Here is a 23,849-nt window from a genome sequence, read left to right as displayed (position 1 = left end):
AGGTAATTTCTACCGACCAGGCTATTTACAATGAGAATATTCATGGGAAAAAGCATAAACTTGTATTAGGTATGAGATTTGTGAGTCCTAAACAACTGAAACATATGATGTGTAACTATGCTGTAGCAAATGGTTATCAGTTGTGTTACAAAAAAAATGATAGTAGGAGGCTGTTAGTGAAATGTTGTTATGGGTAGTGCAAGTTTAGGATGTGGGCTTCTTGGATGAGTGAGGAAAATTCTATCCAGATAAAGAGTCTTATAAATGAGCATAATTGTGCAAGAAACTTCAAGTTAGGTTCAATTGTCAATTATTCATGGATAGGTACCCATTACACAACACAATTCTTACAAAAACAAAAGGTTAGTGTGAGGCTACTTAGGGATGAGGTTAAAGAGAAATTTGGTATAGATGTGATTATGGGACAGTGTAAAAGAGCAAAGAAGTATGCAATTGAACTGATTGAAGGAACATTAGTGGAGCATTATGCAAAGTTGTGGTCATATGGTGAGGAGATTAGAAGATCAAATCCAGGATCAACAGTCAAAATTGATGTCAATTTTATGCCAGATGGTAAGAATTATTTTAGCAAACTTTATTTGTGTTTTGATGGGCTTAAGCAAGGGTGGAGAGGGAGTTGTAGAAGGTTTATAAATTTAGATGGATGTTTCATAAAGGGATTATGTAGTGGTGAGCTCATATCTGCTGTAGGAAGAGATGCCAATAATCACATATTTCCAATTGCATGGGCAGTTGTCTGTGTAGAGAACAAAGAAAATTGGAAATGGTTTTTGGAAAACCTTAGAGATGACTTGCAACTGAATGATGGTTTTGGTATAACATTAATGTCAGATCAGCATAAGGTTAGTAGTTTTACTTCCTAATTTAATAAATTCTAGTTTCATACCCTTTATATAATTTGTTACCATTGTTGCACAGGGGCTGTTAGAGGTTGTGAAGGAAATACTGCCTATTGCTGAACATAGACAGTGTGCAAGGCATATTGTTGCCAACTTTAGGAAAAGATTCAGTGGTGTGCATTATGAAAGCATGTTTTGGAAGGGAGGCAAGGCATCCACTGAGCCTTTATTCAATGCTGCAATGAAGGAGATTGAAGTGCTTAACCCTGCAACCTTTGCTTATCTTATGGACACCAACCCTAAATCTTGGAGTAGAGCATTTTTTCAATAGGGAAAGATGTGTGATGCAGTGGAGAATGGGTTATCTGAGAGCTTTAACAGTGTGATAAGAGATGCTAGGAAAAAGCCAATCATCACCATGTTAGAGGAGATTATATTGTATGTTATGGAGAGAATATACAATTTAAAGATTAAAGGTAGTTCATGGCCTGATTACAAGCCTTGCTTAACAATTGCACTCCTTTTGAATCAATTATAAAAAGCACAAAGGTACTTTCTAAACTCTAAACTCATAAATTAATATAATTACTTATGTTATGTCTACACTAGGTATTGGCAGGTTTTACCAAGTGGTCTTAACCAATTTGAAACAAGAAACATGGCTGAGTCCTATGCTGTTGACCTGGACAAGAAGACTTGCACTTGTAGAGTGTGGCAACTTAATGGGTATGGATGTGTGCATTCAGTTGCAACTATATCATTCCTCAATAGAGATGTTGGTGGTTATGTTGATACAATGTTGTATGGAGCAGTCTACAAGAACACCTATAAGTATCTAATTCAGGGGATGAATGGTAGCAACATGTGGCCACCTACTGACTTCATACCACCTCTTCCACCATTGAAGAGAAGAATGCCAGGTAGACCAAAGGTTAACAGAAGAAGAAATGCATCAGAGAAGCTACCAAGGCACACTGTATCTAAGGCAGGGAAAAAAATATCATGTATTGTTTGTAAAAATGTGGGGCATAACAAGGTCATATGTCCTCAAGCTGAAAGACCTCAAGTGCAAAAACCTAAAGTTGGCAGGAGGCCCAAACTAAATGTTAAAAAAAGGAAAACATGTGTCAATGGAAAAGGTGAAGCAGCAGGAGGGGTCAATGAAAAAGGTGAAGGAGCAAGAGGTGTCAATAGAAAAGAGAAAGGTGAAGGAGTAGGAGGTGTCAATGAAGGGCAAGATGGTCAAGGAGCAAAATCAGTGCACGAAGGGAAAAAGGGTAAAGGAGCAACAGTTGTTGCTGCTAGAAGGATATATAAAATAAAGAAATCAGAGAGAATCATAAAGATGAAACTTGCTAAGAGGGTGAAGGGCAAAGATGGGAAAGGAGAAACAAGTGCAAACCCATTGGAGCTTAATGATTAGGATCTTATTTTGTTTTAGTCGTTATCTTTTAACTTGGTTGTGCTTGGTTGGATTTAAGTGTTAAGTTTGGTATTGGGATGTAGTAGGTTATTAAGTTTGGAATTAGACAAGCTGTTATGTTTTAAATTTGTTGTGTTTGGTTGGATTTAAGTGTTAACTTTGTTTAATTTGATTGTTCGTATTTCGTACATACAAAACACATCAAACCCCAAATATAACCACTTCAATTAAATAAAGTACATTACAGATTACATAACAACTTAAAGGAAATAAAGTACATTACAAGTTTCAAAAGACATCAAAGTGCATTACAAGATACATAACAAGACAACTGGTCCAACTGACCTTCATTACAACTTGTACATGATTAAATAGAAAAAAAATACCCAACTACATACTAAGTAAACCTTCAACTTAAAGACCTCAGTTTGAAGCTTTTTGTTGGACTTATACAGCCCATTTATGATCAAACCTTCATTGTTGCACTCCATTTCATCAACCCAAGCTATAAAACCTAAATGAGCATCATGATTCCAACTATTTGCTTCAATTAACACATCTTAAAAAAGTAGGGTTAACACCAAAATTTGAATAACTGGTAAATTACCTTTTTCGGGCATGCATAAAAGGGCCTTCCTAGGTTATTGGTAGTACGAGATGTTCTTATTATAGCCTCAGCTCCACATCCACATTCCATGTTCTTCATTATGTACCTTCACAGTGGAGAGTATTTGAAGAAGAAAACAATGTGCTAAAATGAATGCAAGAAGGTATATATGAAGGAGCAGTGCATAAAAAAGACTATATTAACCCCACTGTGTAAAAGACTATATTACCCCCACTATTGCACTTTCAATGGATCCGTTCTATCAAACTTATGAACTAATTCAGATAACAAACAACCTGTAGCACCTGGTTCCTGGTACGTAAATCTTATTTGAGTATTTTCCGTTTTTAGCCTTGGACTCGACGAGTCATAGGTCCGACTCATCGAGTAGAGACGGGACCTCGGGACACGTTTAAGTTGGTGACTCGGCGAGTCCATATTCCGGACTCGACGAGTCACCGCTGTTGGATGAAACCCTAAGTTTCAGGGGTTTGCACCCTATTTAAACTCTCATTCCGCCCCAATCTCGCCCCCATTCACCCTCAGAGCCCTATATCTCTCTCTAGCCTTGTTTCCTTGTGAGTTTGAAGTGTTTTTGGTGGTGTTCTTGAAGTTTTAAGGAGAAAGAAGAGTGAATCAAGAAGAGGAGAAGGAGGCCAAGCATCTCTGTGTCATTCCAACATTTCCCCTGAGGTATAACTCGTTTCCCCTCTGTTTGTAAGCTTATTGTCCCTTATAGCTCCATTAAAGTCCTCTTTGAACCATTTCCAAGCTTGTGTATGTTTGAGGGTTTGTAATAAGCTGATTGACCTTTAGATCTAGGCATGGTTGAGCTCCAGGAGCTCAAATCTACTGTCTTTTTGGAACCATATTGCATGAAAGCCCTAGATCTACCCCTTTTGGTGCATTTTGGACCTTAAAACCCTCATGGTTGTCTATTTACACGTAAAGTCGTGATAATCAAGCCCCAGGATCACGGATATATGTATGGCATGAGCTGGATTCAAGCAGAATCGACCATATAGTAATTGCATGGTAACGACTCGGCGAGTCGTTCATCTGACTCGGCGAGTCGGTCCGCGAGTCTCCGAGTTTGTCCCCTTTTCGTAGTGCCGAGTGTGAGCAATGAGTCACGGGGTGTGACTCAGTGAGTCGGAAGCTGAACTCATCCATGGAGGAACTCGGCGAGTCAATGCCCTGACTCAGCGAGTTCAAGGCAATCTCCTTAGATCAAGAACAGACTCGGCAAGTTGTTCATAAAACTCGGCGAGTCGTAGCATAAGTGTTCTTCGGATGAAGATGAACTCGACGAGTTGTTCATATAACTCGGCGAGTAGGATGAAGGACTTGAATATCAGTTTAGAAGGAGAACTCGTCGAGTCATCGCCTAACTCGACGAGTAGAAACGAGATTCAGGACAATCGTTTGGATAGGGACTCGGCGAGTTGGAGAGCCAACTCGGCGAGTCGGGTCAACTGAAAGTTGACCCTGACTTTGACTTAGGGCATGATCAGGGGTAAAATGGTCATTTTACCCAAAGGACAGTTAGCAGTGTTTGATTGAGTATGTTGTGGGAATTACAGCCGAAGGATTTCCGGAGCAGCAACAGCAGCAGTAGACAGTCAGTTCCCGATCAGATCAGCAGCTACTTTGAGGTGAGTTACCTTCCAGTAGCGGTGGGTCTAAGGCCACAATGTCGGCCCACCAGTAGGAGACGTATGATAGATGATTGTCTCTGTGATATCATCTAGGTTTGCTACTACATGTTATGTTTATATGCTAGCATGATCTGTTATATGAGTTAGAGGTAGTAGGAGGGGAGCAGTCCCCGAGTTCGGTTGTTAGGACCGAAGGGTAGTTCAGACACCCCAGATATGTCTGATAATATGTTATGTTATGATATGTGATAGTAGTAGCAGTAGGGGGTGAAATAGTCCCCGAGGATCGGTTGTCAGGACCGACGGGTAGTCAGCACCCCATAATGGCTTGACACAGGTAGTCAGCACCCAAGAATGGCTTGACACGGGTAGGACGGCACCCCAGAATGGCCGCACGGGTAGTCGGCACCCCAAAATGGCCGTACCGGGTAGTCAGGCACCCCAGAATAGCCTAGCAGTATGTATGATATGTGTTGTATGGTATGTGGTACGATGGAGGAACTCACTAAGCTTTGTGCTTACGTTTTTCAGTTTTGGTTTCAGGTACCTCTTCAGCTAGGGGAAAGGAGTCGGCGCGGTAGCAGCATGTCACACACACACACACACACTCTTTGATTCCGCACTTATGAGTTTACTCTGGGATTGATACTCTGATATTTCGATTGGTTGTATGATTTGGCTTTTAGACATGGTTTACGTTATGATATGGTTTGATCAAACAATGTTTTTAATTATTAATGTTTTCTAAAGTAATGTTTTAAAAACGAAATTTTTGGACGTGAAAATTGGGTCGTTACAAGTTGGTATCAGAGCCCTGGTTTGAGGGATTCGGACACACCTTCGGGGGTGTCTGAACTCAAATCGAGGGATTAAAAGATCTTCTAAAAGAAAATGTTTTCTAAAAGTTAAGAAAAGAGTTTTGAGAAAGAACGAAGTGTGTGATGTGCGCGACCGGCCGAGCTCAAGTAAGTATTCCCCAAAGTACCCATACAAGTTTATGTTATGTTTATCAGCTTTTGTAGAACAGCATGCTAGAATAGGACTAAGGATCTAGGAGTGATGCCTTATGTGCCTGCTTTATGTGTTTCGGTTGTATGAGAATTGCATGCTAGTTATTGAGTAGATAGCAAGTAGGATAGCCTGATTAGCTAATGTCTGATAGTATGAGCTTAACACTTTATGCTAGTGCAGTTCCTGTGAGCAGATAGAGTTGATTGAGATTGTTACCCTTGTCTGAATGCTTCTTGCTTCGTTCTATGTGGGACTCTGAATAATGGGAGTTAGCCATTAGGCGGATACGTCACGTCACGTGTGATCAGGGTTGAATAATCTTAGAGTGCCGGATTTGATCCTACTGCGCAGCTCTTGTTTGAGTCCAACCGTTGTAGGGGCGAGTCGGGTACTCGAAGGACTATCTGAGCCTCGTCACATGTGATGGTATTCGGGTAATGGCTAATTGGCATTACAAGGAGGCCTGCAGCAGCTGAGGACCGAATAGAGTAGAATTAGAGATTTCCCTAGGGCAAGCCTAGGATGAGTATAGCAGTGATCAGCAGTAGTGAAAGGGATCTGGTGGAGTCGAGGCATTCCTTGAAGAAGGTACGGATAGATGTGGAAGGTAGTATGGGCCCGTACTACTGAAAGCAGAGGATCCGTACCCAAACCAAGGAAGGCCAATATAAGACCAGGGAACTTGTAAGTAGTTGTGATCCCTCAGGAAGTATTAGTATTACTAATGATTGTTGTGATGTATTGCTGAATGGTGGTACTTCGATCGAGGTCGGTAGATGGCGGTTCAGGAGAGGGGTCAGGTTCGGGATCAGGTTCCGAGCAGGTAGATGAGGGACTACGCGAGTTCATCGCGTCAGAGATCACCAAGGGTATCCTTGAGTCGACTCCCATTATCTTCGGGTCGATCAAGGAAGGGATCATCGAGTTGATGGAGGATCGCCTCAGGGCGTTCAGGAGCGACATGGCATCTGGCTAGTCGGGTCCTCGCACACTGTCCTTTAAGGACTTCAGGGGCAGTGGTGCGCCAGATTTCCACGGGGTGAAAGACCCCATTGCTGCCAGGCGATGGATTGCAGACATCGAGTCTGCACAGTTGACTAGCTTCTGCCCCGAGGGGTCGAAGGTGAGGTATGCAGCAGGGTGTTTACGGGACCAAGCCCGGGATTGGTGGGAGTCAGTAGGTGACTCGTTGGGAGCCTCGGCTATCGAGGCTATGACCTAGTCGGACTTTGTGACCAGGTTCAGGGCAGAGTTTGCGCCGACTGTCGAGCTTTAGCAGCTGGCCAGGGAGTTTCTAGACATGAGACAGACGACAGAGACTGTGGCGGAGATCACCGCCAAGTTCCGGGAGAGGGCTTTGTTGGTGCCCCAGTATACTGGTGACGAGGATATGAGGAGGACCCGTTATCATGATATGCTACGAGCTGACATCCGGGAGCATGTTAGCTTTTCGGCTTGTCCTACCTTGGACTCTATGATTGCCAGGGCGAGGGAGAGGGAGATAGATTTGGAGCACATCCGGAAATGGAAGTCAGAGGAGGGACAGACAGGAGGGGCTTTGGGGAAGAAGCCCAAGGGATCAGATGGTAGGCCGAAAGGCCAGTCAGGACCGAGCCGCTGCAGGAAATGCGGCAGGCCGCACGAGGGGGCGTGCAGGATGAGATCATCAAGCTGCTACAAGTGCGGCAAGTCTGGGTACTTTAACAGGGATTGCACTGCTCTGGCAGCAGTTATTCAGACATCGGAGTTGTTGTGTTTCCACTGCAACCAAAGGGGCCACAAGAAGGACAATTGCCCCCAGTTGACAGTTTCAGCGTCGGTGAAGGCGCCAGCTCCAGCTACCCTGCGGATCACGGATGGCCGGCAGGGCAAGGCAGAGGCTCCGGTGGTGAGGAGCCGAGCATTTCAGTTGACTACTGAGGAGGCACGCGTTGCACTCGATGTGGTGACGGGTATGATTCTTTCCCTCTATTTTATTTTTATGATGTTATGATATTGATATGTGCTCTGTATGTATATGTATGCATTAGGATCGTTCCATGTGAACGGAATCCCAGTTCAGGTGTTGTTAGACTCGGGTGCATCCCGATCATTTGTTTCCCTTGCGCTTAGCAAGAAGTTTCATGAGACTTCGGGCGAGTTAGATTGCCCTTTAGAGGTAGAGATTGCTGATGATCGATCGGTGCGAGCATCGATGGTGTTTCGAGATTGCGTATTGCGTTTGTTTGAGGAACGCTACTTGGTAGACTTGGTTCCCATTCCGTTGCGCGGGAACAAGGTGATTATAGGCATGGATTGGTTGAGCCCTAATGGGGGGTGATAGATTGCACGCAGCAGCTAGTGCGGGTCAGGACCCCAAGCGGGGGAGAGTTAGTGATTCATGGCGAGAGGTCGCAATGTGGACTCGCAGTATGTTCAGCAGCGAGGGCGAGACGCTACCTTCACCAGGGATGCGCAGGATATGTCGTGTACGTGATGGATACCCGGGAGGCGGGTAAGGCGACAGTGAGCGAGGTTCCGGTGGTGCGAGATTTCGCAGATGTTTTCGCAGAGGAGCTTTCTGTGATACCTCAGGAGCGTCAGGTGGAGTTTAGGATTGACCTCGTTCCTGGTGCGGCTCCGATAGCCAAGGCACCGTATCGGTTGGCTCCTTCTGAGATGCAGGAGTTGTCTACACAGCTGCAGGAGCTGTTAGACAAGGGATTCATTCGAACGAGTAGTTCACCCTGGGGAGCCCCGATTCTGTTCGTGAAGAAGAAGGACAGGTCGCATCGGATGTGTATAGATTACCGGGAGCTGAACAAGGTAACGGTAAAGAACCGTTACCCGCTCCCGAGGATTGATGACCTCATTGACCAGCTTCAGGGAGCATCTTGGTTCTCCAAGATTGATTTGTGTTCGGGTTATCATCAGATGAGGGTCAGGGAGGAGGATACGCAGAAGACCGCGTTTCGGACGCGTTATGGCCACTATGAGTTTGTGGTGATGCCGTTTGGGCTCACCAATGCTCCTGCCGCATTCATGGACCTCATGAACCGTGTATGCAGACCGATGTTGGATCGGTCTGTGATAGTCTTTATCGATGACATCTTGGTTTATTCCAAGACTCAGGAGGAGCATGAGGAGTATCTGAGAGAGGTGTTGGAGACCCTGAGGAGGGAGAGCTTGTATGCCAAGTTCTCCAAGTGTGAGTTTTGGCTGCGCGAGGTGCAATTTCTCGGACACCTTGTCAACCAGAACGGGATTCTGGTCGATCCGACCAAGGTCGAGGCCGTGATGAGATAGGAGGTTCTGAAGTCTCCATCTGAGATTCGTAGTTTCCTGGGATTAGCAGGCTACTATCGGAGATTTATTTAGGATTTCTCCAAGATAGTCGTACCCCTGACGCGGCTGACGAAGAAAGTCGTGGTCTTTCGATGGGGACCCGAGCAACAGGCTACATTTGAGACATTGAGACAGAGACTGTGCGAGGCGCCGATCTTAGCCCTGCCAGAGGGCGTAGAGGATTTTGTGGTATACTGTGACGCGTCCATTTCAGGGTTGGGCGCGGTACTGATGCAGAGGGGGCATGTCATTGCCTACGCTTCGAGGCAGCTCAAACCTCACGAGGCGAACTACCCGGCGCATGATTTGGAGTTGGGGGCGGTGGTTTTTGCCCTCAAGATTTGGTGGTATTACCTCTACGGGGTTCGATGTACCATCTACACAGACCACAAGAGTTTGAGGTACCTCATGGATCAGCCGAATCTGAACATGAGGCAGCGTCGGTGGTTGGACGTGGTGAATGATTATGATTGTGAGATCCTTTACCACCCGGGGAAGGCCAACGTGGTGGCCGATGCGCTTAGCCACAAGGCGGTGCCGATCAGGGATATGTGCATGAGGATGACCGTAGTGACTCCCCACAATGAGAATGTATATAACCCTATTCCGGTCTGGTACGGTATGAAATGAACTTATAATCATAGAATCGACTCGATCATCAGATTATAGATTATAAGTTCATAACCCAAGCCCAAGGAGGAACATTGGAAGAGCGAGCGTGTGGTGGGTCAGGTTTCCTCCTTTGATTATGATAGTTGAGGACTATTGACACTACACCGTAGGGTGTGGGTGCCGTATCACAGAGGCGTGCGCCAGATTTTGATGGAGGAGGCGCACAAGTCCCGATTCTCTATTCATCCCGGGGCGACGAAGATGTATAGGGATCTTCGTCTAGATTATTGGTGGCCCTGCATGAAGCGGGATGTGGCATGGTACGTTGAGCGGTGCTTGACCTGTAGGAAGGTCGAGGCCGAACATCAGAGACCGCATGGCAAGATGCAGCTGTTGGATATTCCACTGTGGAAATGGGAAGATATCACGATGGATTTTATCACGAAGCTTCCCAGGACCGCGCGTGGAGTGGATTCGATTTGGGTCATCGTGGATCGATTGACCAAGAGTGCTCACTTTATCCCGATTCAGGAGAGCATATCGGCCGAGAAATTGGCCGACATCTATATCAGGGAGATCGTGGCGCGGCACGGGGTGCCAGTATCGGTTATCTCGGACAGGGATGTGCGTTTTACTTCCAGATTTTGGAAGAGATTTCATGACGAGTTGGGCACTCGTTTGCATTTTAACTACTTGGAAGACATGGTGGGCAGCTGTGCTACCATAAGGCAAGAAATCAAGATTAAGAAAGTTCGGTCCATATGAGTTTGAATTTGTCGTAAACTTTGGTTTTAACAAATTCACATGGATAGGAACACATACACCGCTCAATTCTAAGTGTCACTAGATTTCCTCCTTCATGAAAATGATTGTGAGGAAATGCTTTCACTAAGAAAGATTTTAAGAAGATAGTGATTGTAAAATTGCATTCTCGAATTCGATTATGGTTACGGTATCCCTTTCCATAATTTGAATTGTGAGGTTTGGCAATTGTTTACACACACATATGAACTATCTAAGGCAAAGGTGTATAAGTTCAAGAAGCCTTGATAAAAGATTATCAAAGCACTAAGTATTAGAAACATGAACTTAAGAAATTCAATAAGCATTGTTTTTCTGAAAGTTAAGCTGTTTCTGAATACATGTCAAAGCTAGTAGGGAGCACAAGTGTTATGTTTTATAGTAATCATCATGATAGTGGGAGCATAAAAGTTATGATTGTATGATTATTATGGAAAGTATTGCAAGTTGGCAATATTAATTATAGAAAACAAGAGTTATACCTTGCAAAGTCGTAAGGGTTGTAAAGTTGTTTTGCTGTAATTAAGGGAGAGAATATTATGCTTCATTTCAAATCTAAAGGCTTAGGTTGAGAAATGTTAATAAATTTAGTCAAGGGTACATAGTGTGTTCTTAAAATTTCGATTATGATTACGGCATTCCTCTTCACAATTCGAATTTTGAGAACATAGCAAATAAAACATTATGCGTCATGTCCCATACGCTTCGGGTATAGGATCGATTGCAAATGCTTTAATATTTGACCATTCTAAAATTTTCCAAATGTCTAGCGCATTTAGAGGGAAAAAGGACTAGAATCGGTTTTGACTAAAATAATTAAACAACTATCAAAGGACAATCCAAAGTTCGACGAGGATTGGTTGCTTGTGAGTAGTTGGAAGCATGGTATTGGATGGACAATATGGAAAATATGGAAACATGTCCATATGGGGAATTGAATATTGAAAATCTATGTCTAGATTAGAAACTTTTATGCAAAAGGATGTTCAAAGGAATGTACTTTGAGTGAGAGACATCATATCTAAGGAATTGTCTTGTAACAATCTCCGATAGAAGATTTTGTAATATCATTGGCAATAGTCTTTGTGACTTTGGTGCAGTGACATTACAAAAGGATCATTGCATAAAATGTTAGAATCTAGCATATTCTATAAGTAGCAAGAATTTGATATTCTTTCACTTATGAAAAGGATTTGGAGTTGTGAAATGAGAATGATTGGAAATGTGTTCAATGTGATCTATTTCATAAAGTAAGAACCATAGGTAAACATTGTGTGCATGCTAGGAGCATGGGACAAGTGTTGTAACTCAAGTAAGAAGTTGATTACCCGAAACGACAAATAATGAGTAATCAATATGGTGATAAATAAAAGGAGTTTTATTTATACTCAAAGGTTTGAGGCCATATGGGATTAGTATTATTCTTGTGTTTCACTTTGCATGTTTTGACTCCAGAATAATTGAGTTTATTAAGAATAATCAAATTATTCAAACGAACACTACATACTAATAACCTTCTTAACCATTAACCACCTTAGCTGCAGATCAACCCATCACCAAAGCTTAACAAGGAAATGGAGCACAACAACCAGCAACAAGAGCATCCCCAACATCATGCCACCCAGAGCAACACCAATGACTTTAAACTTCTGATCATGGTCATCCAGCTTGTGTTGGAGACTGATGTGGTCGATCCTGCAAACGATATACTCTCGTCCTAGCTGCTCCTTTAACCTTTTCATTTTAGTTTGGTTTTTTGTAATCTTCGGACCACAATCACAGAAGATTGAGTGGAGCACATTGTAGTTGATGTCTTCACGAGAATTTATAGAGTTGGGTGAAGGTGGTGGAGTCGACATTGTTGCTATTTAGGGGTTCTTCCACAAGATTGTTTGCCCAAAAACGGTAAACAAGTTTCAGATTTGTTTTACTTCAAACCCCACATGCGTATGTCCCCTTATAATTCGAGACTTGTGCCTGGGACTCAATCGAATCGACGGTGAAAGGTTGTTGGGGTGTTGGTGGACATTAAAGGCGATAATTACTAATCTGCATGTGCCAGCTTATGTGTTATCGAGTCAACTCGGTATTGACTCAGTGAGTTACCTCATACGTATACATGGCAAGTGACGAGGCAGGTTAACCTGCTAAAATGGTTAAGCCCTTAAAATGCAAAAAATAATCACGAGGGACCATTTAAACCATTATACGTAACTTTGTTGGGCCAGAGTGACAATAACCCATATAAATGCTAGCTTTTATGTTTGTTCTTATTTATTTGGTGTTCACAAGAACTTTGCATTGGTTTTAGCACAACTTGGAATAATTTTTGTATATCATCAATGTAATTTGATATATCTTTCAATTATATGAAATATCAAATAATAACATTTCCTTACTATTGTGATAATTTAGTTTATATATTGTATTTTTACTAATCTTAACGTCTTATTTTTTCTAATAACTGTAACACTTTTACAAATTGTACTGTTTACAAATCTCCTAATATCTTATAATTTTTATCTTACTTTATAATTTTTCATAACTATGTTATTTTCAAGATCGACTGTCTTAATAGTTTTTTTTTTCAGTCTATTCAATTTTATATTTCATTGTACAACATCATCGTTTTGTATGTATTCTGAAATTTCACTTTAAAAATGTTTAATGTTTACACCTTGATATTAATTTTTTTAATAAACCCGTGTAATAATTATGGAATATATATCTCATTTTAATTAACATTTACTTCCTTTATTATATCGAATTCCTCATTAAACGAATATATTTTGGAAAGTAATAATTATAATAGGGCAACATTCTCTAAGACGTAAATGTTTGATATACTTTTGGAAAAAAAAATCAGGATCATTAAAAAATTTTATATAAACAAAATACAATTTTAAATTTGTTGAAATTATGGATGAAATTTCTGGCGAAAATTATTTTGGAGGAAGTTGTATTTTGTAAGGTATAATAATATTACAAAATTTGAAATATGTATATTTGTTGTGTAAATTTATAATTTTTATTGTTACTGTATAAAGATAAAAAAGTAGGTTGATATGATATACAAAAACATAATAATTTCAATGATATTTTAAAATCATGCCAAAATTAACCGGATTCTTATGACATAAAAATTTAAAAAAAAATCATAATCGTTTGTAATATATGAAAGTAACATTTTCGTAATTAATGTCAGTTCCCAAGATAATTAATTTCTGTTTTGTTAAAGGTACGTAATATCTTTTCCTGTTTATTTGAAAAGTTTCAGAAAAGTAGTTAACTGATTTCATGTAATTTGTGACAAAGAAAATCGAAATATATGAATACATACATTTGATATAGGAAAAAAATAATCGAAAAAAATATAAAAAACGAAAGAAGGTACTGACCTTCTAGTGCACAAGAGCGAATGTTTGTAGCAGAGAACGATGATGGAAGTTATAAGCAATAATAACGATGTTGTAGGAGAAGGTTTGAAGAAAAAAGAAACAATTGAAAATAAGTGTGAGTCGCGGATTCAAGGATGAATCGTATATGTATGTGATAATTTGAATATGATTTTTCGGTATTAATGATTTCCTAATAAAAATAGATTTTATATTAATGGTTTACTAATATAAACGAAATTATATTAATGGTTGATATTAATACCTTGATTGAAATGGTTTGTTAGTATATGCTTTTAAAATTGACCATATTAAAATATTCATAACCGGAAATTCAAGATTTAAAATATGTATAAGGCCGTAAAATTTCAAACAAAATTTTCACATTTTAAAAACACTTTATTTCACAATATTATAAAACTCACTGTTTCATATATCCAAACATAAGTCAAAATCCCAAGATCATAACATATATAAAACTTCGCGTGTGTGTACTGATCATGCCGACGCCTTCCCGCGATCCTCACTAGTACCTGAAACGTATAACACAACACACTGCAAGCACGAAGCTTAGTGAGTTCCCCAAAATAGCACACATAACACATACTAGCCACTTGAGGCTATAACGTTGTGGGTCCCTAGGACCTAACTCTATGGACCCTCTGGTCCTAGCTCTGTGAACCTTCCGGTTCTAACTCTGATATACATTGATATACACACAGCATAAATCACATAGAAATAATGCAGTGCAACACATCACATAAATAGCATACAATAACTCTGTCACATAACTCTAATTACCACTCAAGATAAAGTATAGTGAGAAGACTCACCTCGGATATCTCGGATAATATCTCGCTCGCGTGTACACTGATCTAGCCTCTGCCTAAAACACAAACAATCATCTCAATTAATAACGGCTCTCCAGGCTAGGCTAGACTCTCTCTCATGTCCTCTAAGAAGGCTAGAAGACTATTTTACCCTTCAAACGGTCCACAAGTCCAATTGTTGACCAATCCCTAAAAGTCAACAAAAGTCAACGGTTAAACCTTGAATAGACTCGTCGAGTGCACAAATGTGACTCGGTGAGTCCATGCGTGTCCTTCACACTCCTGGTCCTCTCCTGACTCACTAAGTCAACCATCCACTCTTCAAATCATCACTGATTGTGAAATCGCGGGACAACCAGTCCCAACTCGTCGAGTCCGGCTCTTGACTCGGCGAGTTCAGTCGTGAACTCAAGTCCTTTAGATCCCTTCTGACTCACCGAGTCATTTCCCCAACTCAGCGAGTCACCAACTGTGTGATTTACGGGGAACTTACTCCTACTCGTCGAGTATGTTCTTGGACTCGGCGAGTTCATGCCATGCTCAAGCTCAAAAGACCTCCCGAGGTCAGATCCGTTCCTCTAATCCATAGATCTGACCTTCCCAAGCATGATAATCATGTAAAGTTCAGAACTTGGTGCCCATGCAAAGGCCCAAAGACTCTATTTGAAGAAATAACCTCAAATATGACATCCTAAGCTCATGTCTCCCAATATCCATCATAAAGATCAAAGGGTTAAGGTCTCTGGACCTCTTTGGATCCAGATCCAAAGCCTTAATACGAGAAGGGACCAGATGCTCGTCAAATCGAGCCTCTAAAGGGTCTAGAAAACCCTAACTCCTAAGGTTAACACCAAAACTGAAGAAGGATCGAATCTATACCTCAAATATGAAGTCCCTGAGCTCTGAAATCTATAGAATAACACCCTCTTCAGTTCCCTCTCGCCTTGGTCACCTTTTTCTTGCAAGAACACCAACACAAGGATCAAAAATGGCCTCTCCTTCCTCACAAACGCTCTAGCTCTCTTAGGGTCTCTCTTTAAGGTATGGTAGCCGCAATTGAAGGCTATAAGAGCCTTTAAATAGGTCCTAAACTCGAGAATTAGGGTTTCACTTAACAGCGTGGACTCGCCGAGTCCACAAGTCGACTCGTCAAGTCCGGTCACTAATCCGGATAAGAACTCGCGATCCTACTAGGCGAGTCTAAGCATCAACTCGCCGAGTTCCTCCCCAAACTCAAAATAAATGAATAAAATAATATACCTGGGAATCCGGATGTTACAATATGGAAAACTTTTATTGAAATTAAATACATTCCATTTCAATGAATGTAAATTATTGATTGATGATTAGAAAACATTTATTGGAATTAAATACATTCCATATGAGGAAGGTGATGTCAGCAATTTGATCTAAGGGTGGAAAAAATAAAATTGAAATACAATCAAGAGTTCAGATTATTTAAGATGATGTCATAAGGTTTCTCTTTTAATAATATTTAAGTTTCTCAAAATTAAAGTTTATTAGTTACTTTTGTTTATTTATTTAAATTTAAAAGATAAAAAACATTTCTATTATAATAATTTATTATTTTTTTATTTTTCTTATAAATTTAAAGTTTCTAAATACTTAAACCTTTGTATTTAATTTTTTTTTAAAATTAACTTATATAATATATGAATCTCACAACTAATATAAATATTTAAATATCAAAGGTTTCTAGCCTAACAATGTTTAACGAGTGCGAGGTTGAGGGTTCAAATTTCTTTAAAGATATATACGAATTTAAGAGTAATTTAAGAATAAATTAGATTTACCATTAAAAAAAATATTTGATGCCAAATGGAGTGGTTATCTAATCATTAATACATTTCATTATTATTATTATAGTTAAATAAAAAACAATACTTTTCCGGTATTATTGTAAATGTAAATGAAATCAGTTGCTTTAGTTTATTTCATCATTTTATACCGGACTTGTCATTTTTCAACAATCGAAAGAATTTTGGATACACGATTTTTAATTAAAGGTTAAATAAAAAAATTGTTAGATATTTAATTTTTACCTTTAAAAGCCTACTCTGATTGTCATAGGGTGGAACCAACGGTACATAAATTAAATTCAGAAACAAATCAATTTATTATTTAATGCCTTTTTAAGTGATGATGACAGCTCACACTCGTTAAACATCGAACAGCTTCGTCATCCCCACCTCATATTCCACAAACGCCTCTCCCCCGTCTTTCCTCCGGTCACCCTGGCCCACTATTTACCACAACCTGTTCGACCTTTATTCAAACCTAACTCCGAACCAAAACCCAAACCTATTTTACTTAATTTTACAATAACCCCGACCCTGGTTTTCGCTTTCCGAACCTCCCCCGTCAGGTTTCGTCGTTCTTGGGATTTTAATGTTCTTGACATTTTCTTTCTTCTCTCATCACGTCACGTGGATGTTCTATTGTTTTAGTTCATATTAATTGGAAGCGAAAATTTCAGTTTGTGATTTCTTTGATTTGAGGTTAAATTTAGGAAGTGGATCTTGATCATTCGGCGTGTTCTCAATTTCGGTCGAGTACAGTCAAGGAGTCCCGATTTAAGTGAATTTCGAGTTCAATTGCGTTCAGAAGTCAAAGTCGGTCTTAACCGGTGAAGGAAATTGAGTTGAATATAGAGGTTGTCATCTCAACTCTGAAGCTTTTAGTATTGTTTATATTGAACTTTTGATTTAGTATTGTGTTTGTATTATAATTTTACTACCAGCAATTCATTTATGTTGAATTCCGCTAATTCCGATTGGTAATTATGAATCAAGATTTTGAATCGCGCGTGTGGATCTTTTTGTTCTGAATTTTTGTTGATTACAAGTACCGATTGAAATTAAATTTCGCTTCAATTGCGTTCCGAACTCAGGCGTGTCCGATAAGGTTTGGAGAAAATTGATTGAAAATAGAGGCTGCTATCGCTTATCTGAAGTCTTAACTACGGTCAGTTCGTTTTTAGTTTCGAATTTTACTACCAGAAATTCGTTTTGAATTCGACTAATATTTGTTATTGTTGTTACTTATGAATCAAGGTTTTGAGTTAAATTGGATTCGTTTTCGCTCGATCGAAATGTTGGATTTAATCTGATGGACTTCTGGTATGACGCATTTAGTGAATTTGTTGTTATGACTATTCGATTTTGTTATTCAATATTCCTTAATTGATTTTTAACCTTTGGTTTTCTTTTTCTAATGTGTAGAAGAGATTGCAGAGAAGATTTATTATTGACCTTAGTTTCAACCGGTGGTTCTGAACCAGATGGCGCAAAGTAGTTGGGAAGCTGATAAAATGTAAGCACCGTTCGTCTTTTTTGTTCCGGCTGTTTTTCATATACAGAGTATTATAACACACGCTGGAAGTTTTAACTGTGAATTGATTTATGTTGATAAAATTTCAAACTGATTTGCTTGATGAGGCCATTTTTTTTCTTCTTTTCGCAAGAACATTATTTGTTCATGTAATTGATCAAAAGTTGCACCAAATTTGAAACGGATGGATATTATTTTTTGTTCATTTGTAAAGTTGTGGTCATTCTTTGATGATTTTATTCTAATTTTGGAATTGCCCTTTTTTGCTAGGTTGGATGTTTACATCCATGACTATTTGTTGAAACGGAAGTTGCATGCATCTGCAAAAGCTTTCATGACTGAAGGGAAGGTTGCTACAGATCCTGTAGGTATGTTGTCATGGGTTCCCTTATTGTTGATAAATTGATGACAGGAGCTCCAAATTTGATTCCCTGTTTGTTAATATTGGGGTATGAGTCAGTTGGAGAGTTAGGCTTATGTACGTGATTAAAGGGATTCATAATCAATCCATACATGATGCATTCAGTTAACATAGTATATTAATTTGATTAAGGGCAAATTGTGAGGATTAACAACATAATTTACTCTTGTTATTTTCGATTGTTTTGCAGCTATTGATGCTCCGGGTGGATTTCTCTTTGAATGGTGGTCTGTCTTCTGGGACATTTTTATTGCACGGACTAATGAAAAACATTCTGAGGCAGCTGTAGCTTACATTGAGGTCCTTATTATATATTTATTTATATTTACGGTTGTTGATGTTTCTTTTTTTATAATGCTTTCCCCATTGTTTTATGTTTTTCATTCCTTTTTTTTTTTTTGTTTTTATAAACAAATACCAGACACAGCAAATGAAAGCAAAGGAACACCAGCAACAGCTTCAAATGCAACAAATGCATTTTTTACAACAACGAAATGCTCAAATGCAAAGGAGGGATCCTAATCATCCTCCCCTTGGTGCTCATGTTAATGCCATGAACAATGATGGAATGATGGGTAAGCCATCACCCAGTACACTCGGTGGTATGAAAATCTATGAGGAATCCATGAAGCCTTCTCATTCTATGGATTCAGAAACCTCTCCAGCTCTTCTTGATGCTAGCAGAATGGCCCTTCTCAAATCAGCCACTAATCATCAAGGGTATGCATATCAGTTAGTTCTCTACTCTATTATTTCCCCTTTTGTTTTCTTCCCTTGTATTATCATCTTACCATGTTCTTTTGGTCTTTGTTCATCCAGACAACTGATGCAAGGAAATTCTGCAAATATGTCTGCAAGTTTGCAGCAGATTCAAGGAAGATCTCAGATGAATACAGTATATTCCTATAAAATTATCCTTTTACATTTCTTTCTTTTGTTCGTGCTTGGACTCATGAAGCTGTTTTTATAAAACTTAGGAAATTAAACAAGAAGTCAACATGGGTAATACACAGAAATCCTTGCCCACAGATCCTTCATCAATTTATGGGCAAGCCATTTTGCAGTCAAAGTCTGGTATGGGCAATACAGGTAATCTTCTAACAATGTGGATGGTCAAAAATCATCTATTTAAAAATTAGATTTTACTTTATTTATTTTTTAAAATCGTTTCAGGGTTTAATCAAGGTGTAACTGGTCTTCCATTGAAGGGTTGGCCTCTAACTGTAAGTTTCCTATAGAAGTTTCTTTCAGTAATATATAAAATTTCATAGTTGACATTTGGTGTTGACTGTTGACATACAAATGCAATGCAGGGAATTGACCAACTACGCCCTGGTATAGGTCTTCAAGTCCATAAACCCAATTTACAGAACCCAAATCAGTTTTATTTGGCATCACAACAACAACAACAACAACAGCAACAACAACAACAACAACAGCAGCAGGTATTAGCACATGCCCAGGCACAAGGCAACCTGGGTGCATCACCAAATTATGGATTTTCTGGATTATCAAGAGGCAATATAATCATGAAAGATGGTCAACCCACAAGAAACGAAGGATCTATAGGCTCCCCTGGACAAATGAATTCACCCAAGGTTGTTAAACTCGTATTCATTTGTAATTTAAAGATTTAAAAAAAATAAAATTAATATATATTTTAACAGATGAAGATGCCTCAAATGCAACAATCGTCTTCACAACAACAGGATCAGTTACAGCAACACCAGCTGCAACAACAACAACAGGTAGTGTTTATGGATGGATGATTCTTGGAGAATTGAGTAATTATTAAAGTTTTGGGTTCATTTAATTTATTCTTTTTTTTTTGTGTGTTTAAATTTTGAAGCAGAACAATAGAAAAAGAAAACAACATTCTTCGTCTGGACCAGCTAACAGTTCAGGTACAGGGAATACAGCAGGCCCTTCACCAAGCTCTCCAGCATCAACTCATACACCTGGTGATGGTGCTAGCAGTCTGCAGCATGTCAACAATGTGCAAAAAAGTATGATGATGTATGGTGGAGATGGCACAGGTGGGCTTGCTTCATCAACAACTCAGCTGGTAAGCCTGTTTGATACATATATATTATAGCATCCTACTTTCATTTCTTCCTATTACAGCATTGTGATTATAGCAGTGAAAAGTGATATATAATTGGAAGAAGAATGGTAGGTGAAATTCTCCATGATGCTCAACCTTTTTCTACATAGTGCAGGATGACCTAGATCAGTTTGGGGATGTTGGTGCTCTGGATGATAATGTGGAATCTTTTCTACAACATGATGCAGGAGATTATGGTACCCTAAAGCAGACAGTGACAGAGCACAAGAGTGGGTCCTCCTCCTCCAATTCCAAAGGTACTCTCAAGTCTCAACCCAATCAAAATGATGATATAACACTTTGTGTAAAAGTTAAAAAAGTCTTGTCATAATTAAACTCTGTTTCTATCCCCACACACAGGTTTTTCATTTGGGGAAGTTGGATGTATACGGACAAGAAATAAGGTGACATGCTGTCACTTCTCTTCAGATGGGAAGTTGCTAGCTAGTGCTGGACATGACAAAAAGGTGAGACCACTACAGTACTATTATTATTATTATTATCATTACAAAGCAAAACAGATACCTTTTGTAGTGCTTCATGGTTTTTATTTTGGAGAATGTGTCATAATCCATTAAGTGGATGTATGTAATAATTTTATTTTATTTTTTCAGGCGGTTTTGTGGAACATGGATACCTTAAAAACTGAGAGCACCCCTGAAGAACATCAGTACTTAATTACCGATATACGGTTTAGACCAAATTCAACTCAGTTTGCAACTGCTTCCTTTGATAAGTCTGTACGCCTATGGGATGCAGCCAATGTAAGATTTTTTGTTTCAATTCATCTATCACACACACATTGATGAGGAGGGCATTCATGTCTTTTTCACAGACAAGATAAAATTTGCATTTTTTGTTGGGGAAAGTAGAACCTTTTGTGTTTACAGTTTAAATAAATAATTAAATATATGTATGATGTTGCAGCCAAGCTATTGTTTAAATGCATATACGGGGCATTCTGGGCATGTTATGTCCCTAGATTTTCATCCGAAGAAGAACGATCTTTTCTGCTTCTGTGATAGTATGAATGAAATCCGCTATTGGAATGTTAGCCCATTCCAATGTGCTCGTGTCTCTAAGGTTGGTTTTTTTTTAATATTCCCAGATTTTGGTTTTTTGTATCTAACTAACGCATTGTTAATTTGTTATTATTTGATTGGCAGCAAAGAGGCGTTGAACAAGTGCGATTCCAGCCAGTAACTGGACATTTACTGGCAGCAGCATCTGATAAAATAATCTCCATCTTTGATGTGGAAACCGATAGACAAACACATTCTTTTCAGGTATGTTGTGAAAGCAATGTTTCAGTAATGGCATATGGAATCACAATTACATATTGAGTGAGTTGGTTTGGTTGTTTAATTTATTTAGGGACATTCGGGAGTATTGAACTACTTGTGCTGGGATTTGAACGGGGAGTATCTGGCTTCTGTTAGTGAGGAATGTGTGAAAGTGTGGTCGTTAGCTTCTGGGGAGTGCATTCATGAACTCACCTCAAATGAAAACCAATTCCATTCTTGTGTTTTCCATCCAAGTTATTCTACTCTTTTGGTTATTGGTGGAAGTCGTGTAAGTTGCTGTTTTTTCTTTTTTTTTTTTTTTTTTTTTCTTATATCAACCACCTTGCTGTTATTAACTTACAAAATTGTAATGGATGATTTTTGGTATTCATAGGGCTAATTGCAATAGGTAGCAACACACTTTCTTTGATTTGTAGTATATCTACCCAATTATAACAATGTCATCCAAAAAAAGCAATTTTCACTACTTACTATTATGATTGGGTAGATATTTCAAACTAAAATGTTGTAATAAAAAAAAAAATGAAAGTTAATACACAAATAAAAGAAAACAACTGAAAGTAGATTGTTATGTCTTGCATTTATCGTATCCCCTTTTTATGTTTTTTTTTTGTTAAATATTGTACAGTCGTTGGAGCTGTGGAACATGGCGGAGAACAAGCGGATGATAGTTCCAGCTCATGACAACATAATATCTGCTTTGGCACAGTCACCTGTTACTGGAATGGTTGCCTCTGGGAGTCATGACAACTCTCTTAAGCTGTGGAAATAAGTCAAAAAAAAAATTAAAATAATAATAATAATAATACATCACCAACCACCTCTATAACTATACATGCCCATGCACATGCCCCTTAAATCAAGGTGCTAAAATTTGGTCTCAATGTACTTTTCAGCCTTCCTTCCTTATATAAGAGTTTTAGTGTTAAATGATTGATTTGTGGATATTCCCCAGTTAGGAGTAAGGTCAAGTGGAGTATCAGTATGTATGTATAATAATTTTATCATTCTGGTTTCTGGGTCTTTTTTGCTAGTCAAGTTTCATGTTATTTTCATTGGTTGCTCAATTTTTTTATTTTGGATTCTTTTTATCGCATATATGGATCCAAAGCTTTCCGATGTGAGAATCTCAATTCTCAATCTCCTGAAACAACACTAGCAAGAACCACGTGTACAATCTATTGATATATACACCTTTCATAAGCTTGCATTGCATTTTTTTTTAAATCAACCCCAAAAGCTTATATCAAAGATACATTATCTAAATGATTTAAAAGAGACCCGTTGATTGCTATTATCACAGTATTTATTCTAAATATCCAATTGAATATTTAATAATCCTTCAACCTGAATCCATGTCAAAATAGTAACAGTAGGTTTGGGGAGTCTAGGGAATACATTGAAAATTAGACTTTTGAATGGAATTGGATAACGGCAAGAATCCAATCCCAAAGTTAAACTCCCATAAATGTTTTCAAAACCTTTTATATATAAAGGATATAAGGGCCAAGAAGAATTAGTGATAAGCAATACAAAACAAGTTTTAATTCAATGCACATACACATGCTTCTAAATCCCAACTCTAGTTCTCTACTCTCAAAACAAAGTCTCTTCCATTCTGGGGGGTCAATGGTCCAATGGCATAAACAAAATAGTAGTGTTATACTCAAAACCCACTTAGAGTCCCGAACACTAAGTTCAACATTTTGGAGTTATGTGTCCATCCATATGCGCAAGTATAATGCTTAAACAAGTTTTCAACCAACATTTGCATTTTTAAATGAAGACATTTCCAAAAATGCACAAACATACCAAAAAGGTCATAAAGAAAGCAAAGGTACTTGTTATATAAGTTTATACCAAAATATTTAACAAAGATCGTGATAGGAACATGTACTCAACATTCACTCACCTCAAGTGTTTGTTATGCTTCATTACTCCTTCCGACGACAAAAGGCTTCTTAATTACCACCTAAAGAATACCATTAATGGATTACAAACTACCGAAATATCCTTACAAAGTTGGTTAACTAAATTTATGGTTTAAATACTAATTTCAAGGTTATATGAAAAATGTGAAAGGAGATAGAGGTCAAACGGACAAGCCAAACTTGAGTTATGATTAACATTTTTATGAAACAAACATTG

At 38.9% G+C, this 23,849-nt stretch overlaps 2 protein-coding genes across 3 annotated transcripts; both read left to right on the top strand.

Annotated features, from left to right (window-relative positions):
* Nucleotides 1-209: 209 nt before the first annotated feature.
* Nucleotides 210-1,191, top strand: LOC145051092 (uncharacterized). Its single transcript, XM_078999235.1, has 2 exons — nt 210-863; nt 940-1,191. The coding sequence occupies exons 1-2, from the start codon at nt 210-212 to the stop codon at nt 1,189-1,191; spliced, it is 906 nt and encodes a 301-aa protein (XP_078855361.1).
* A 15,566-nt stretch (nt 1,192-16,757) lies between these two features.
* Nucleotides 16,758-22,756, top strand: LUH (LEUNIG-like protein). 2 transcript variants are annotated; one of them, XM_079003832.1, is made up of 20 exons: nt 16,758-17,195; nt 17,433-17,506; nt 17,596-17,661; nt 17,764-17,854; nt 18,143-18,240; nt 18,484-18,593; nt 18,715-19,013; nt 19,113-19,188; nt 19,271-19,382; nt 19,467-19,516; nt 19,607-19,891; nt 19,961-20,041; nt 20,146-20,358; nt 20,513-20,654; nt 20,758-20,864; nt 21,012-21,161; nt 21,325-21,480; nt 21,564-21,683; nt 21,772-21,969; nt 22,330-22,756. In XM_079003832.1, the coding sequence occupies exons 4-20, from the start codon at nt 17,823-17,825 to the stop codon at nt 22,471-22,473; spliced, it is 2,373 nt and encodes a 790-aa protein (XP_078859958.1). In that variant the 5' UTR covers nt 16,758-17,195; nt 17,433-17,506; nt 17,596-17,661; nt 17,764-17,822; the 3' UTR covers nt 22,474-22,756. The 2 variants fall into 2 exon arrangements, with proteins under 2 accessions (XP_078859958.1, XP_078859957.1); XM_079003831.1 differs by having other exon boundaries at nt 20,143-20,358.
* Nucleotides 22,757-23,849: the final 1,093 nt, after the last annotated feature.

This window comes from Lactuca serriola, chromosome 5, assembly GCF_051521515.1.
Source record: "Lactuca serriola cultivar US96UC23 chromosome 5, Lser_US96UC23_V15, whole genome shotgun sequence".
Lineage (NCBI taxonomy): Eukaryota > Viridiplantae > Streptophyta > Magnoliopsida > Asterales > Asteraceae > Lactuca > Lactuca serriola.
This window is presented reverse-complemented; position numbering and strand designations above follow the sequence as displayed.

Excerpts from the sequence above, each read along its gene's own strand:
- LUH (XM_079003831.1), top strand. The coding sequence starts at position 17,823 with ATGGCGCAAAGTAGTTGGGAAGCTGATAAAAT. Across the intron at positions 19,517-19,606 it reads TGAAGGGTTGGCCTCTAACT|GGAATTGACCAACTACGCCC; the intron begins GTAAGTTTCCTA and ends AATGCAATGCAG. Across the intron at positions 21,481-21,563 it reads AATGTGCTCGTGTCTCTAAG|CAAAGAGGCGTTGAACAAGT; the intron begins GTTGGTTTTTTT and ends TTTGATTGGCAG.
- LOC145051092 (XM_078999235.1), top strand. The coding sequence starts at position 210 with ATGTGGGCTTCTTGGATGAGTGAGGAAAATTCTATCCAGATAAAGAGT. Across the intron at positions 864-939 it reads TAATGTCAGATCAGCATAAG|GGGCTGTTAGAGGTTGTGAA; the intron begins GTTAGTAGTTTT and ends ATTGTTGCACAG.